General features: G+C 34.7%; 3 protein-coding genes across 3 annotated transcripts; all 3 read right to left on the bottom strand.

The window, feature by feature from the left end:
* Nucleotides 1-1,835: 1,835 nt before the first annotated feature.
* On the bottom strand, nt 1,836-3,032 carry or30bu1 (odorant receptor, family 30, subfamily BU, member 1). The gene has a single exon (XM_055206910.2). The coding sequence runs from the start codon at nt 2,992-2,994 to the stop codon at nt 2,005-2,007; it is 990 nt and encodes a 329-aa protein (XP_055062885.1). The 5' UTR covers nt 2,995-3,032; the 3' UTR covers nt 1,836-2,004.
* A 4,060-nt stretch (nt 3,033-7,092) lies between these two features.
* Nucleotides 7,093-8,121, bottom strand: LOC129447420 (olfactory receptor 2A12-like). The gene has a single exon (XM_055209155.2). It carries the CDS (start codon nt 8,068-8,070, stop codon nt 7,093-7,095), a length of 978 nt encoding a protein of 325 aa, XP_055065130.2. The 5' UTR covers nt 8,071-8,121.
* A 5,228-nt stretch (nt 8,122-13,349) lies between these two features.
* LOC129446273 (olfactory receptor 1E16-like) lies at nt 13,350-14,309 on the bottom strand. The gene has a single exon (XM_073873712.1). The coding sequence runs from the start codon at nt 14,307-14,309 to the stop codon at nt 13,350-13,352; it is 960 nt and encodes a 319-aa protein (XP_073729813.1).
* Nucleotides 14,310-18,289: the final 3,980 nt, after the last annotated feature.

The raw sequence follows: 18,289 nt of genomic DNA, 5'->3' as shown, positions 1-18,289 counted from the left end.
ACAACAAAAAAAGAAACATACAACGTATATTTAACAACAATAAATATATTCATAAATTTAACTTTCGTGTTTTCAAAAACAGGAGAAATTATCTGTATCACTTAATTTAGGACTACGTAAGGCTAAAATAATATTTTTTTTTCAATCAACTAATCGATACATAATGTTATGCTTACGGTTATGTAAAGTGGTTCTGTTCTTCATACAGCTTCTGTTGCTTAAACTCTTTATTAAATAAACATTTGACTTATTACGTATTTGGAAGCTAGAGATTGATCATTCAGTGCAACATAAGCTTATTCAACTTGAGCTTTTTTGTTTTTACACATCGAATAAATTAAAAATAACTTAAAATAAGTTAGCTATTTCTGAGGAAATGGCGCCCTCTTGTGGTTAATCGAAGGAACTACTGTAAGTCCGTGTGCCATGTTTAGTTTGGCGTGCTGTATTATTTTCATTGGAACGTAAAATAAAACTAAATAAAACGTAATCTAAATATCTCTTTTCTTTAACAATGATGATAAAAAAACTCGGTTTTGGGAACAGGATACTATGCAAACGAAAGTAAGTGTAACCGAATACTGTAAGGAGGGTAGGCGCTAACAGTTACATGACTCCAAGGAGGCAAGAACGTTTGTAAACATGCCAAACTCACGATTTATTTTAAATCCTGTGGTCATTTGTCTTGTCTTAGCTGGGAAATCTGTTTTTCTCATACACCAAAGACTCAATGTCTATATTTATGCTGCCTGATCAAACTTGAATAACATAGCGTCAAATATCTGAGATGTCTAACAATATAATATAATTTTTTAGTTTAGATTTTGCAGAAAACACAATTTCTTTAGAAAACCTTGCAATTCACCAGTTTTACAGTTGTCTAAAAATATCCCTAGTTTTATACGTTCAGAAAAGCCGAAAGTGGAGTAGAAAACTTTAGGTTTGTTTAACTTCATAAGGCACATCAACAACTGACTGGCGGATGGCATCAGAGTACCGCGAGAGCGATTCGAGAAATCATACGGATGAGTCTGCTTTCAAATCGTCTCGCGGAACTTTGACGTCTTGCTTGTCAGTTCTTGATGCGCCGCATAAGATCGAAACAACTTTTAATCGTACAGGTTAATTAGGGGAAAGCGCGCCATCTAGTGATTAATTGAATGATTTTATTTACACACAAACGTAAAATAAATAGATTATTCTATCGTTTACTTTTGGCAGAAAACACAATGTCAGAATTTATCAAATTGGTGAATCAGAGGAAAGGGTGCCATCTGGTGGTTAATTACAGGAACTACCGCTTAACTCACATAATAGCATTCATACAATGTGGCATGTGTCTCTCTGTTTATCTTTTTTTTTTTCTTTAAAGTGTATTCCTTTTACTTAAAATGTTATTTGTAATCCCTTATGACTGTTTGCTCACAATGTTGCTGCATGATGATTTGATTGTACAATTTTTATGATACAAAATAAAGCAAAATCTTGCAATAATAATAATAATAATTATTATTATTATTATATTACATTCTCTGTTAAGTAGAATGCTTGCAGGATAATAAAATAAACAGCTTAATTCTCAACAGTAAAACATAACAAGGATAATAATAAATACTTTATAAAGAAACACATAAATAAATAGATTAATAATAATGCATGGTGCACAATAACGTAGAAAAATGTGAAAACCTACATAATGCACAATGTATTTTTATATACATTTTAAATGTTTAATCTTTCAAATCATTATCTGTGGTTGCAAGTTATATAGAAGAAATACTTTTTGTTAATAGGTTCCATATACAATATTTTCATATCATATTTCAAGTGTTAAATCTGTTCACATGCAGTATTGTAATCTGCACTCTTTGTTATTAACTGTGCATTTTAAAACAACGATTATGACAACATTCCTATTTATTCATTCCAGGCATTATGAATAGCTTTAAATATAATAATACATAATCATTACCTAAATGAAAAATAAATGGCTAAGATACACCTTTAATTAGAAAATGTCACCCCATTGAACCTTGAATTCATTCTGTTCTTTTGCACAAACCATTTCAGAAAAAACTGTCTGATTTCCTTGATTCTGATGCAGTATATGAAGGGATTTACTAAAGGCGGAAGGAGGCTATAAATCATAACAAGACCGATTTTCAGACTGCTGTTTAACTGAGTGTTCGGTATGTAAGGCATGGTGTAAACAGCAAACCGTGGCACATAATATATGACAATGATAGTCATTTGTGTTGTACAGGTGGAAAGTGCCTTCAGCCGGCCCTGTGCATTTGCTATTCTGAGCACAGACACTAGAATATTTGCATAGGAAAAGATAATGAAAGAGAATGGTGCTAGGAGAACAAACATTGCTATGCAATACGCTATAAAACTCTGCTGTCTGGTGTCAGCACAGGCTAGCTGATTCATAGATGTAGAGTCACAGAAACAATGAAGGATCAAATTTGGCCCACAAAAAGGCATTTGCGCCGTCATCATTGAAGAAATGGTCGGGGCGATAAAACCGGTGGCCCAGGAAAGACCTATAAACATTTTCATAGTACGGTTAGTCATTAATACAGGGTATCTCAGAGGATAACAGATTGCCAAATACCGATCTAAGGCCATGACCATCATAATAAGAGAGTTTAAGGTACCAAAGTAATGAATCAGCTGTCTTTGTAACAAGCAAACATAGAAAGCTATATATCCATCATTAAACCAATAACGAGAAATCACTTTTGGCAGGGCAACAGTGCAAAAACCAATATCAGACAAGGACAAACTCAGCATGATAAGGTACATAGGTTTATGGAGACTGCGTTCGATGATAAAAAGGACCACGATGAGAGAGTTGCCGGTAAGTATGGCCAGGTAGATGCAGAGTAAAACTGCAGCCATCAGGTTGTAATATTTGGGTGGGAGTCCAGGAATGCCCACGATGAAAAACTCAGTCACAACAGAACTTGTAGTTTGATTGTTCTGTAACATACTTACAACATAAAGCAAACATTTACAAGTGTAATATTAAAATAAAAATTTACATTGATTATATGAAATAATTAAACTGAAGTACTCTGAAGCAACATTAATAATAAAGCAATACACAATTATCACATTGAAATATGTTGAATATTGTTGTTATAAAGACATTTTTATACGTTTCATGTGTCTGCACATAATGTTTGTTTGTATTTAAAAATAATGTCAATGGATAGATTACCTTGTTTATGTCACTATCAGTGATCTAACTTCACCTCCCTCACTCATCAATGCTTATGATCTGTTTTTACTGTCATTGCTTTATAGTACAGAATTAGTGCTATCTAGGGTAATGTCATCCACGTCATATTCATTTGAACACTCAATCATTTGGCATCATAAACTACAGTAGGTTGACCTCTGGGGCTTAATGGTTGAGGTGCCTTTTGCATTTGTGTAAACATCACATACATTATTAACAAATAAAGGTGCTTCACAATGCCACAGAAGAACCTTTTTTGTCTAAATGGTTTAATAAAGAAGATATGAAAAAACTTTCTCTTTCACAAAGAGATTTAAATGGACATCTGATATACTGAAATGCCTTAAATGATCATGGTTTTCACAGGTGTCAAAAGCATTCATATTCAATACTCCAGTAGACGTATAGATACTAGCTTAGGGGTTTTCAACTACTCTTCTTCGGGGGGCAGATTTTTAAATTGTAAATATGACACGGGCCAAACTTTTACCCCTATTTCAACATTTTATATATTTTTTATTTTTACCATATGTTTGTGTATGGGTGTGTGTTGTTTTTTGTTACTTTTGTTATAGTATATATATTTTTTAAAAAAACATTAAAAACATGCATTTTCAAAAAAGATGCACACTTCTTGTATCCAGTGTGTTGCCTTTACATTACTGAAAACTCATATATTTTTTTTATAATATTTAAAAACAATTGCAATTGTTTAACATGCAGGAGCCAAATGTTAAAAGTACAAGTGTTTAACTTTCATTAATTGTTACATGTCAACTATTCACAACATATAGCCAGTCTTTTCCTAATGACTAAAACGGCAGTACATGTTTCCTTTTTTCTATATTTTATAGATATATAGGCTAAACAGCCCTTCCATTGTACATAACATACAGATATAACTGTCGGGAGTTCGCCCCCTAGTGGCAGGCGTAATGAAATTGCATGTCATAGGAGAGAATACAGCCCAATAATCTTTAATCTTACAAATATATTTATAGTTAATAATTTACTTACCAGTAAGTAATCATTTTTAAAGTATTCAAGTGTTACCAATAAAGTGAAAGAAAAATAATTAATAATTTTTACTTTTCACACAGTTTTGATCTTGGAACACACTGAAAATACATCACTTCCGGTCAGGGCGTCACATGTAGTCGCATAAGTTTTTTTCTCTTTAATGCATCCAAAGCTCGAATTGGATCGGATAAGTACGCAGCCCCTTTCTGACTCCCTTTCCGTGTTTTCAGCCGTCATTTGTTATGGACAGTGGAAAGGTAAAAGTAACCATGCTGAAGTTAAATCAGACTATGGCCGTTTCTCAATCCGAAGGCTGCAGCCTCCGGAGATCGCATTTCCAGGCTGCATATGTCATTAAGTCTTGAAGAATTGTAACAATTATAAAGTTGACTATTATTCTTAGTTAATCGTAAATTGTTGTATTATGCTTTTGATTTGTGAATGTAACGCTCAGTTAACGTAAACTTAATGACATATGCAGTCTGCATATGCGACCTCTAGAGGCTGCATCCTTCCGATTGAGAAACGGCCAAAGGTGACCGGCGGGCCAGATAAAGATGATTGGCCCGCTGGCCGCCAGTTGACTAGCCCTGTACTAGGTTTTTTTTAAAGTATCAACTCAAGTTTTTTACTCAAGTTAAAGGGTAAAAGTACTGGTTTCAAAACTACTCAAATGTGTAAAAGTAATGTAAGGGAAAAAGACAAAAACTTAGGCTGTACCACAGAGGTCGTTGTGCACTACCCCACCACCTTAAAAAGATTTTTCTAAAGACCATAATGACTATAATGTAATATTAAAATGTTAAATGTAGTGGTGCTCTGATATATCGGCTGATGATACTTGCTATGCTTCTCAATGAATTACGGTGAAATGCCACTACATCCAAACGCCAGAGGGCGCTCTCGTGCAGAAACTCAATATGCGCTGCAGATGAAGAACCATACACACGCCGCTCCAGGGAATGGCTTAAGGATACATTTATATTGCTGTTCTTCAAACCTTTCAGGTATTTTTATGATAATAAGGAATCTGTATAATGATTATGTTTGACGAGGGCTGCTTTTTCAAATGCATGAACGATTCAAACTAACAGTGATTTTAGATCAATAAGCCGTAGTACATGAATGAGCTGTGAATAATATCGGCTGTGCGATTCAGAATAGTTATCGGTGTATATTGGCATTTATCAGAGCACCACTAGTTAAAGGGATAGATCACCCCAAAATAAAAATGTTGTCATCATTTACTCACTCTTATGTTGTTACAAACCCGTATACATTTCTTTGTTCTGATAAACACAATGGAAGATATTTTGAGAAATGTTTGTAACCAAACCATTCGTGGACCCCATTCACTCCCATAGTAGGAAAAAAGAATGCTATGGAAGTGAATGGGGCTCATGAATGGATGAGGACGTTGATTGGCTAAACATATAATATGTGTTTATTTTCTGAATAAGCAATTGGCTAAACTTCTGCAAAGACTTGCCTCCTGGGGGCAATTTCTCAATAGCCCCACAGCTGAACTTGAGATGAGCAGACAGGGCACATACAGGGAAAGCATATATTATCCACAGATGATTTTCTATTTCACATCATATCAATTTATATAATTTACAAAATGATGATTTATGAATAATGAGTTTTTATTATTTTGTGTGTGTGGCCCAGGGAGGACAGCGCCCTAGCGCCCTCTATTGACCACTGCTGGATGGGTGTATTCCAAAAAGCTTGTTATGTGACCCAGGTATGTTTAAAATTGAAAATGTCTTTATGTATTCCCTGTGTGTGCGCATTAAAGGGATAGTTCACCCAAAATTGAAAATTCTGTCATCATTTACTCACTCTCATGTTGTTGCAAACCTGTATCCATTTCTTTGGTCTGATGAGCACAAAGGAATATATTTTGAGATATGTTTGTAACCAAACCGTTCGTTGACCCCATTTACTTCCATAGTATTCTTTTTTCCTACTATGGAAGTTAATGGGGTCCAAAGAATTTTCATTTTTGGGTGTTATTTTGGGTATTATATTGCATTTCTGTCAAGAGATTCTTCTAAAAGTTCCACATTGCACCTTTAATTATGAATACATATTTTATCATTTAAAGTTTCTTATTCTAAAATGTTTTGTTTGAATAGTGTGTTTGTGTCACATTTCTTTTAATAACATTTATATTTAAGTGTGACTAAAGAGTTCAAAAGCAACAAAATCAGTGTTAAAGCCTAAAGCAAAATCTTACAGTTCACATGTTTTATAAACGCTGGAGGAACAAGGAGGACAAATCTCGCACACACAATAACAAACTACTACTGACTGTTTTTAGCACTGGACAATAGAAATGTGGTCACAGTAGCATTGAATTATAAGTTTTGAAACACAGTAACTTTCTATTATTTTAGAAAAAACACCATTCTGGATGATTTATACGTTTGTTTTCTCACAAGGACCAAAAAAGTAAAAAAAGACTGATATTACTATCTTTGCTTGGTCGTCCACACACATACATACATACAAACATACATTCATACAAACCAACACAAAGACACGTGTCATCCTGTAATACTGTACAGGCCTTTTGTTTTTTAAAGTACAGTGTTACATACAAAGAAAATACATTTCAATATAAAATTGCATTTTTTTTTGTACAAGAACTATCATAAATTCGCACTTTTTAGAGTTGTTTTCATTGTAAAAATTGTTTATACTAAATGCTGAGCTGCATGCTAAATATTATGGCACTTAAGTAAAGAAAAAAAGCACAAAAACAGTCTTCAATTCTAGTCAATCTAAGCGTTCTTTAAAGGACAGGCCTTAGTTTTTTTTTACATAGCAATGACATTAATCCTGGCTGTCTCTTGAATCACCCTTTGCTTGTTTAACCACCTAATAACAATCTTTCTGATCTCATGTGTACGTAAACAGTAAATAAATGGGTTTATTAGAGGTGGGATGAGACTGTAGAGCAATATAAGAAGTATTCGAAAATCTGTGCTGATCTGAAACTGCAATATGCTGGCTACATACACAACACATCGAGGCACATAAAACAAAGTAATGATGCATAACTGTTTGCTGCAGGTCGCAAAGGTTTTCCAGCGACTCTGAGCGTTTGCCAGCTTCATCACAGATACTATAATGTGACAATATGAATAAATGATAAACGCTAGAGGAACAAGGAGGACAAAAAGAGCCTCACCTACGGCGAGCACCTTCTGCTTACTGTTTTCAGCACAGGCCAAATTGGTAATAGAAATGTGGTCACAGTAGCAATGAATTATAAGTTTTGGACCGCAGTAAGGAAGCTGCTGGGTGTGCAGGGTGGCTATAGTAGGGGCGATAAAAGCGGATATCCAGGCTGTGATGTTGAAGATGTACATTAACCGGTGTGTCATAATGGTCTGGTATCGTAGAGAATAACAAATAGCCACATAGCGATCGAGGGCCATAATCATCAATATCAAAGAGTTTAATGTCCCAAAATAGTGAATGAGCTGCATTTGGAAGAAGCAAGCGTGAAAAGGAGACGCTCCATCATTGAACCAGTACTTTGCTATGATCTTAGGTAAAGCAACAGTGGAGAAACACATATCAGACAGCGCTAGGCTGGCGAGGATAATATACATGGGCTTTCTGAGGCTTTCAGATGTGACAAACAGCACTAGAAAGAAAGTGTTTCCAGCCACTGTGAAGATGTAGACGAGTAAAAAAACTGTAGAAACAAGGCCATAGTAGTCTGAATGTAGTCCAGGGAAACCCACGATGATGAACTCGGAGATTGTTGTCCAGTTCTGCCATAACATTTTGAAAAAGCCTGCATGGAGAGATCATAAGACAAAAATGATATTAACAAATAAAAGAGCAATATTTTAGCAACACTGACTTTACAGTAAGCTTCTATTCATTAATTAATACAGTAGATGGACATGAACTAATAATGATATATTTACAGCATTTTGTATCTTTGTTAATAGTTAATACCAACATAAATGTTCATGTTTGTTCATTGCAAAACTTTTCATTTTAAAAATGCATTTAAATTAGATGAATAAAGGCTTTAGGAGATTTGGTCATCATCATGTAAACTATTGTAGTTTATGTTATCAAATGAAACCTGTAGTGTTTCTAATATTTCTGAATAATTTGCTAAAACAAAACATTTCATTGTTTAATTTAATAAAATATAATGTTGAAAAAACACTAAATAAGCAATCAAATTGTTTAATTTAATAAAATATAATGTTAAAAAAAACACTAAATAAGCAATCAAATCAAAATATTAAACACAGAGATGTCTAGAAATAGAGTCTGCACCTGAGATGGATACAGTATGTTGACCGTGTGCTCTAAGTGATGACAAATACAATATTGTCTATCGTATGGGCCGTTATATAGTGCTTGGTGCTATGTACTTCATGTCATACACACATTTTTCCATGATGATGATGATGATGATGATGATGATGATGATGGTGATGATGATAATATGGTCAGGGTGGCGTTAGGGATTAAATGTCATTCATAACCTGAAGTTTGGTTACCTAATTCTTATAGTGTGACAGTTTCATAGCTTTACTGTGACGATTCCAGTATTTAGCAGTCTAATACAACAGTGGGTTCCTGTAGCTACATTGTGTTAGCAGTGCAAAGGTCATGGGTTTGATTCCCAGGGAACACACATACTGAACTGGATAGACTGAATTTAAGTCACTTTGGATAAAATTGTCTTCTAAATACATAAATGTAATGTCCCACATATAACAACACACATTTAAGACTTAAGCTAACTTTAAGTTATACTTTCAGAGGAAGACTCATTTTAAAGTGCACTACAGAGTCAGAGCTGATATTATACAGCAGGGGTCTTCAACTACTTTTCTTCGGGGGCCATATTTTAAAATTGTAAATATGACGCGGGCCAAACTTTTACCCCTATTTTTATTTTTGATATATTTTTTACTTTTACCATATATGTGTGTGTGTTATTGTCATTTTTGTTACTTTTGTTGTAGTATATTTGAAAAAAACACATTAAAAACATGCATTTTCAAAAAAAAAATTAATTTAAAAGCCTTTTAATTACTGAAAACTCATATTTTCTTTATTAATATTTAAAACAATTGCGGTTTAACATGTAAGAGCCAAATGTTAATAGTAAAAGTGTAAGAGATCAACACTCCTAAACATATTTTTTTATAACTGTTTACTTTCATGAATTGTTACATGTCAAATACTCACAACATATAGCCAGTCTTCTCCTAATTACTAAAATTGCACTACATGTTTTCTTTTAAAATATTTTATAGATATATAGGCTAAACAGCCTTTCCATTGTACGTTACATACAGATATAACTGTCGGGTGTTTTCCCCCTAGTGGCAGTCGTAACGAAAATGTAGTTTAATCGTAAATCTGTCATGGGAGAGAACGTTTAATCTACAGATATATGTATAGTTAATAATTTACTCACCAGTAATTAAAGTATTCAAGTGTTACTGATAAAGTAAAACAAACAATAATTAATAATTTTAACTTTGCACACAGTTTTGATTGGAACACACTGAAATACATCACTTCCGGTCGCCGCGTCACATGCGGTCTAGTCGCATAAATGTATTTTCTTGAATGCATCCAAAGCTCGAATTGGATCAGATAATTACGTACCCGCAGATGGTTGGCACCCCACACAGCCCCTTTCTGTGTTGTCTTGTACAGTGTAAAGGTAAAAGTAATCACGCTGAATTTAAATCAGACTATGGTCGTTTCTCAATAAGGCCGCAGCCTCCGGAGGTCGCATTTCCAGGCTTCATACGTCATTAAGTCTAATTTCAGAATTTTAACAATTATAAAGTTGACTATTATTCTAAGTTGATCGTAAATTGTTGTAATATGCTTATGATTTGTGAATGTAATGCTCAGTTAACTTAAACTTGATGACGAATGCAGTCTGCATATGCGACCTCCGGAGGCTGCAGCCTTCCGATTGAGAAACGGCCAAAGGTGACCGGCGGGCCGGATAAAGATGATTGGCGGGCTGCAGTTGGCCCGCGGGCCGCCAGTTGACTAGCCCTGTTATACAGTGACCCACTTGTTTAAAATAAATGTCATTGTTTGATATTTTATCATAAAGAGCAAATCATTTTTTAAGTTTGGCCTGTTTGTCCACAAACTATTAACAAGCTGAATACAATGTGATCTAGCTTTTACCCAGCACAGACTCTGTGTTAGATTAACAAGTTGCAGGTTAACATATGGTTTCAAAACAATGGTAAACTTTATTGTACTATACTAAATCGCATGCTGAAAATGTTTGTGAAAACCGTATAGTTTAATATAAATACATTATCATTTACTAAGCTATATTTTCTTATTTATAACAGTTTGATTGACGTGAGGTGTGCTGTCGTGGATCTACATGTAACTAAGCAGTACAAACACTTTCAAAGTTGTTTGTCTGAAAAGTGTCAACATATTTGTTACATGCCCTTAATTTGTTCACTGGAGACAACAGACAGGTAATCCCATTGGAATGCTAATAGGACACCAAACATGGGAAGATTGCCACAGAGGAATTCAGTGACAATGCCAATTAATGCATATACTGACACCCATAAACACACTGAACAACTCTTGAGACTTGATGTCACACCCTGAGAGAGTTACTGTATGTGTCACATTAACATTAATTCTTGTTGTTACAAACTTTAAGTGTTATTTATTATTTGTTCAATACTCATCTATTGGGTTAATATTATATACAGAGTCACATTTTATTTTTTTATCTGTTTTAAGATACATACATTTTATTAATGTTAATCTGAAACCAGTAATTCAAAGCATCATGTAGGCTACATATTTATTGCATGAATAAACCATAAAGGGTCTCAGTGGTGCCAATGTCCTAATAGACTAATAATTGAATATTAGGTTTTGCCTTTAATGGCCCTGTTGGGAACAGACTAAACAAAAAACAATTTTGCTAATTTAGTGTTTATTATCGCCAATTAACATATACATTTTTTTTATTAATACTCGTGATAAAGTGATTTTTGGTGATTTACTGTTTTCTACAATAATCTGTTAAAATATAACCTTAATATCGTTAATATAAGGCCATGTTGAAGATTGAAAATAAAGACAAATCAAAGACTAAAGTCAAACTTTGATGCTTATTTTATTTTTTATTGTAAAGCTGCTATCTACACCTGTACTTCGAATTCATGGATGATGCCAGACTTTTGTGCTGCGTATTGATGTAAGGCCTACTAGCACTATGCATTATAGTTAGAAAAAGTAGATTTTCATAATATCAAAACTTTTTTTCTGGACTCAATGCTAAATACATGTCCGACTGTTGAAACGAACCAAAAAAACCCCCCAAGAAAATCGCATTCATGATGATTTATGGTGATTTTATTTTCGTTACAATGCCTACAATAATGCTGATGCGGGGTTCCCCTGTTTCAAGATGGCGGCTCTATTTGACTCATTTGGTCCAATGAACTGCCATAAGGTGACATCTAGTGTACATATCTATGAGTAATGGCCGTCCCATTTCAAAGGATGATTAGAAAGAAGCCCCAAAATGTGTCCTTATTTCTCCGCGCAGTTAGGGATAGAACGAATGGATCCTTAACAGCCGAGGCTATCCCAAGATTCATTGCGTGCCTGCAACGGCTGCATATAATGGCTGGATATTCTAAAATAAACAATTAAAACCTTTATTAAATAAAAGTGTATATTTAGCAAAACGTTTTTCTTGTCACTGTTTTTGTTTTATAAGTTATGTGTTAATATTATTCTTTCTATGTTGCGTATATTTCTAAGGTTGATTAATATACTGTTGAATAGTTTAATCTACATCAACGTGTCATATTTTCTAAAATAAATTAATATTTTTCTGATTTCATATTTATTTTAGTAAGTCAGAAACGTCTCCGCTGTGTCCTGCTGACAGGCGCGGTGGGCGTGTGCAGCAGGTGACGCTAATTATGGGTCCTCCGAAAGTTAGACCGTCTCATTTCAGTTCTCTTTGCGAACTTCTGAGGCTGCCACCTTGAAAGACCGAGTCACCTTTAAGGTCACTTATAAGGTCGCAGCCCTTGAATTGGGACACAGCTTACAAATATCCCTAGTTTTATAAGTTCAGGAAAGACGGAAGTGTACGGGTAGACTTTAGGGTTGTTCAACTGACAAGAACTGACCGGGCGGATGGCGTCAGAGTACCGCGAGAGTGATTCGAGAAATCATACGGATAAGTCTGCTTTTAAATCGTCTCGTGGAACTTTGATGTCATCCTCTGTCAGTTCTTGCGGTGCCGCATGAGGTCAAAGAGGTCGAACAAACATTTAATCGTATATGTGAATCATGGGAACGCGCACCCTCTAGTGATTCATTAAAAAACTACCGCATGTCCTTGTTCCATGTTTAGTCCGGCGTGCTGTTATTTTTTCATGGGTTCCTTCAGACAATGTTTTGTTTGAATAGTGTGTTTGTGCTACATTTCTTTCAAAGACATTCATATTTAAGTGTGACTAAAGAGTTTAAAAGCAACAAAATCAGTGTTAAAGTCTAAAATAACAAATTTCCCTACAAAGTCAAAAAATGACTAGTATTACTATCCTTGTTTGGTCCTCAACACACACACAAACAAACACACAGACAGGTGTTGTCCTGTAATATTGTACAGGCCTTTTGATGTTTAAAATTGTAACATACAAAGCTGTTTTTATTGTAAACATTTTTTATACTAAATGCTGAGCTGCATGCTAAATATTATGTAAAGAAAAAAGCTTTATTAGAAATATACTTCAGTTTGATTCAGCTGTTACTGATGCTGTCATAACCGAAAATATATTTAGATTCTTTTCTTTGGCCAAGAGTAGATGGATTTGAAAAGCCATGTACAAAAGTACTTTAAATCAAATAGATGAATACAGTGTTATGCATATACAACAAATCATTTGGTTATTTAACTGAAATCTTTAAACATTTGTCTTTGCATTTCTAACAGAAAACACCACAGAACACAAAAACTCTTCTTTTCTAGTCAAGCGTTCTTTTAAGGACAGGCCTTAGTTTTTTACATAACAATGACATGAATCACCCTTTGCTTGTTTAACCACCTAATAACAATCTTTCTGATCTCATGTGTACGTAAACAGTAAATAAATGGGTTTATTAGAGGTGGAATGAGACTGTAGAGCAATATGAGAAGTATTCGAAAATCTGTGCCGATCTGAAACGGCAATATATTGGCTACATACACGACACATCGAGGCACATAAAACAAAGTAATGATGCACAGCTGTGTGCTGCAGGTCGCAAAGGTTTTCCAGCGACTCTGAGCGTTTGCCAGCTTCATCACAGATACTATGATGTGACAATATGAATAAATGATAAACGCTAGAGGAACAAGGAGGACAAACAGAGCCACACCCAAAGCGAGCACCTTTTGCTGACTGTTTTCAGCACATGCCAAATGAGTAATAGTAATGTGGTCACAGTAGCAATGAATTATAAGTTTTGGACCGCAGTAAGGAAGCTGCTGGGTGTGCAGGGTGGCTATAGTAGGGGCGATGAAAGCGGATATCCAGGCCGTGATGTTGAAGATGTACATTAACCGGTGTGTCATAATGGTCTGGTATCGTAGAGAATAACAAATAGCCACATAGCGATCGAGGGCCATAATCATCAATATCAAAGAGTTTAAGGTCCCAAAATAGTGAATGAGCTGCATTTGGAAGAAGCAAGCGTGAAAAGGAGACGCTCCAGCGTTGAACCAGTACTTTGCTATGATCTTAGGTAAAGCAACAGTGGAGAAACACATATCAGACAGCGCTAGGCTGGCGAGGATAATATACATGGGCTTTCTGAGGCTTTCAGATTTGACAAACAGCACAAGAAAGAAAGTGTTTCCAGCCACTGTGAAGATGTAGACGAGGAAAAAAACTGTAGAAACAAGGCCATAGTAGTCTGAATGTAGTCCAGGGAAACCCACGATGATGAACTCGGAGATTGTTGTCCAGTTCTTCCATAGCATTTTGGAAAAGCCTGCATGGAGAGATCATAAGACAAAAATGATATTAACAAATAAAAGAGCAACATTTTAGCAACACTGACTTTACAGTAAGCTTCTATTCAGTAGTTAATACAGTAGATGAACATGAACTAATAATGATATATTTACAGCATTTTTGTATCTTTATTAATAGTTAATACCAACATAAATGTTTGTTCATTGCCCATTAAATAATTAGAACAGATAAAACTTTCCATTTTAAAAATGCATTAGTAAATGAACATTTACTAGTAATAAATTAGATTAATAAAGGCTGTAGGAGAATTGGTCATTATCATGTTAACTATTGTAGTTTATGTTATCAAATGAAACCTTATAAAGGGTTTCTAATATTTCTTGCTTGCTAAAACAACACTTTTCAATGTTTAATCTAATAAAATATACACTCAATAGTAAATGAAATAAAAATAATAAATACAGAGATGCCTAGCAATCGAGTCTGCACCTGAGATGGATACAGTATGTTGACCGTGTGCTCTAAGTGATGACAAATACAATATTGTCTATCATATGGGCCGTTATATAGTGCTTGGTGCTATGTACTTCATGTCATACAACTTTTTCCATGATGATGATGATGATGATATGGTCAGAGTGGCTTTGGGGATTAAATGTCATTCATAACCTAAAGTTTGGTTACCTAATTCATATAGCATAACAGTTTCATAGCTTTACTGTGACGATTCCGATATCTAGCAGTTTAATACAACAGTGTATGATTTGTCTTGGTTTATAGTACAGAATAAAAAAAAAAAAAAAATATATATATATATATATATATATATATATATATATATATATATATATATATATATATATATATATAAATTTGTGTAAACATCACCTAAATTATTAACAAGTAAAGTTGCTTCTAAATGGTTCAATAAAAAATATCTAAAGAACCTTTCTGTTTCACAAAGAGTTCTTTGTAGCGAAAAAAGGGTTCTTCAGATTATGATTTAGATTATGGTTTTATTATAGTAAATGTGTAATAACATGTTTTTAGGCAGATTGATTACCATTTTATAACCACAGTTTTACTACAAATACCATGTTTAAAGATTTATTTGTAGTAAAACTATGGTCATAGTAAAATATTCAGGGATTTAGTGTACACAACCCCTTGATTAAGAAGATCAGGAAAGAACCATACACTCTAAAAAAACAAACGGTGCTATATAGCACCAAAACTGTTGATTTGAATCATAACCATAGAAGAACCATTTTTAGTGCCATATAGCACCGGTGAAGCACCTGTGTAGCACTTGTGTAGAACCATATAGGGGCCATATAGCACCACTAAAGCACCACATATGGTTCTACATAGCACTATATGGTTCTACACAGGTGCTTCACTGGTGCTTCACCGGTGCTATATGGCACTAAAAACGGTTCTTCTATGATTACGAGCAAAGAACCACTTTTGGTGCTATATAGCACCGTTTGTTTTTAGAGTAAGCATTGGTAACGGTCAAGTTAATCTGGACCCAGCTCTTACTTTCAGTTTTTTTAATCAAAGTTATCTTCTCAAAGAGACATTGATAGAGTTTGCCTGGAATAAGTGGGTGAATAGACTGTGACCGCCATTGTTTTGAAAATTGCGCCCCATCTCTCAGTCCTGAATTTAGCAGTTTGGGGCAACTGAAAAGTTGACCGTCTCGGATCAGATTTGAGGACGCTGATTGGCTAAACCAGCGCAGTCTCACAAAATTTCGTTATATAGTCACGTATTTTTTTGATTCTTTTTCGTGCTATTATCACGAATTTTCACGTTTTTCGTGATCGTATAAGGAATTCCTGTTTTCGTGTGATTATCACGTTTTGGTTACTCAACTGTTTTGTCCTATTTTCTTACAATTGTCGCTTTGGTTTAGGGTTAGATTTACATAAAATGACATCCCTAACCAAACCCAACTCTAACCCTAACGCCAAGCGACATATAAAAAAAATCAGAAAAAAGTATAAACCAATATATAAAGTGACATTCTAATGCAAGCACCAAATCTAACCCTAAACCGAAGCGACAATGGTTTCAAAATAGTTGAGTAACCAATACGTGACAATCACACGAAAACAGGAACTCGCCATACGATCACGGAAAAAACGCGAAAATTCATGATAATAGCACGAAAAAAGAATAAAAAAAATATGTGACTATATCACGAAACTTTGTGAGACTGGGTAGGGCTAAACACATAATATGTGTTTATTTTCTGAATCAGCAATTGGCTAAAATTCTACAAAGACCTGCCTCCTGTGGGCAATTATTCAATTGCCCCACAGCTGAACTCAATACTAACCAACTGCAGAAGCGCAGAAACATACGTCATGACAGTCTGAGACTGACAGTCCCAGCCTGACCGTCTGAGGCCGGAAGTGGGCCTTATAAGGCATTCCGCTACTTCTGTGTCGTTGTAAATAATACGGTGATATGATTATGCAGGCATGCAGGTTTTCTGTCTTTTATGCTCCTTACGGAGGCTAACTTTGTTTGAAAATCATACCCATTATATTAGGAGGAGCATGGACTGTGATCAAGACCCACGTCAATAAAAAAAAAATGCAGGGCTTGCACAGAGCGATTCACTCGACATCAAAGTACCGTGAGATCAGAGTGCGTGTTGTGCTTGTTTTAAGAAATGTATTGAAAAGATTTAATTTAAAAAGATATATTTACGATATTTGAGATGCAACTACTGTATATTATTATATTATTTATAAATATCTAGGGCGATTTCAGAATGACTGAGGCACTTTTTGCCATTTGAGATAAATTATATTTTATATATACACACACGTATGTATGTAAGTTATGTCTGTTTATGTATTTGTGTAAAATAATGTAAAAAGTGAGAATTGTTATTTGCTGCAGAATTGTTAATAGTTTTTTTTTTAGTTAAATGTATAGTTTATTATCCATTTTTTATGTGTCATAAATAAATAAAAATAAACACAAATCTTAAAAAATAAAGCTTGAGCATTTGATTTGAATGAAAAAGCATTTTAATAGATTTTAACGTTTAATAATTCTCCGTCCATCTCCGGTCTGAGATTACAACTCGACCACTTCCGGCCTCAGACTGTCAGGCTGGGGCTGTCAGTCTCAGACTGTCATAATGTAGGGTTCTGCGCGTCTGCAGTTGGTCCTATCTCGCTGAACTTGATATGAGCAGACAGGCATTGGGGACATACAGGGAAAGCATATATTTTTCACAGATGATTTTCTATTATGTTACACTGTAATACCAGATTTAACTTTGGGTTTGTTTAGGAAAAAGACAAGATTCCGTCGTTGGGCCGATGGGTGGCTCCTTACAATATACCATATAAATATCAATTTATATAATTTACTAAATAATGATTTATGAATAATGAGTTTTATTTTTTGTGTGTGTGGCCTGAGGCACAACCTTCCGATCTCTCTGATGAAGCCAATGCGGAAGTGATTTAAACTGCAATTCATCCACTGGCTGCTAGAGGCTGCCTCCCAAAGGCAGTCGATTCCGATAGAGCCCCATGTTAAAATGCCCAAGTTTACAGTAGAAAATAATATGTTTACAGCCTGGTACAAAAAATGGTTTTGGGTCTGTACAGCTCATTTTGCCCTTCATGACAACTGTTAGGGGGGTGAATTTATTTGTAACTCATTCGTTTAAATAATATTAAAGGAACAGTATGTAAGAAATGTATATAAATTAACCATAAAATTGCTCTGATATGTCACTAGACATTAAGAAATCATTTTCATTTTAAATACTTATATCACTGACAACAGTGGTCCGGCCAGGATATTGTCATTTAAAAAGTGGAGTTGCAGCCCTCAACTGATGTTTATGTTGTCATATTGGCCACCAGTTTTGTGATTGCAATACCAGTTTTGGCCACAATCCTACATACTGTTCCTTTAAGCCTTAAAGTTCTGCATAATTGAGAGCGTGGCC

Source organism: Misgurnus anguillicaudatus, chromosome 12 (genome assembly GCF_027580225.2).
Source record: "Misgurnus anguillicaudatus chromosome 12, ASM2758022v2, whole genome shotgun sequence".
Classification (NCBI taxonomy): domain Eukaryota; kingdom Metazoa; phylum Chordata; class Actinopteri; order Cypriniformes; family Cobitidae; genus Misgurnus; species Misgurnus anguillicaudatus.
Note: the sequence above shows the minus strand (reverse complement) of the source record. Positions and strands in the feature narration are given on the sequence as shown.

What these genes read in the sequence shown, in the direction of transcription:
- or30bu1 (XM_055206910.2), bottom strand. Translation starts at nt 2,994, where the DNA reads ATGTTACAGAACAATCAAACTACAAGTTCTGTTGTGACTGAGTTTTTC.
- LOC129447420 (XM_055209155.2), bottom strand. Translation starts at nt 8,070, where the DNA reads ATGTTATGGCAGAACTGGACAACAATCTCCGAGTTCATCATCGTGGGT.
- LOC129446273 (XM_073873712.1), bottom strand. Translation starts at nt 14,309, where the DNA reads ATGCTATGGAAGAACTGGACAACAATCTCCGAGTTCATCATCGTGGGT.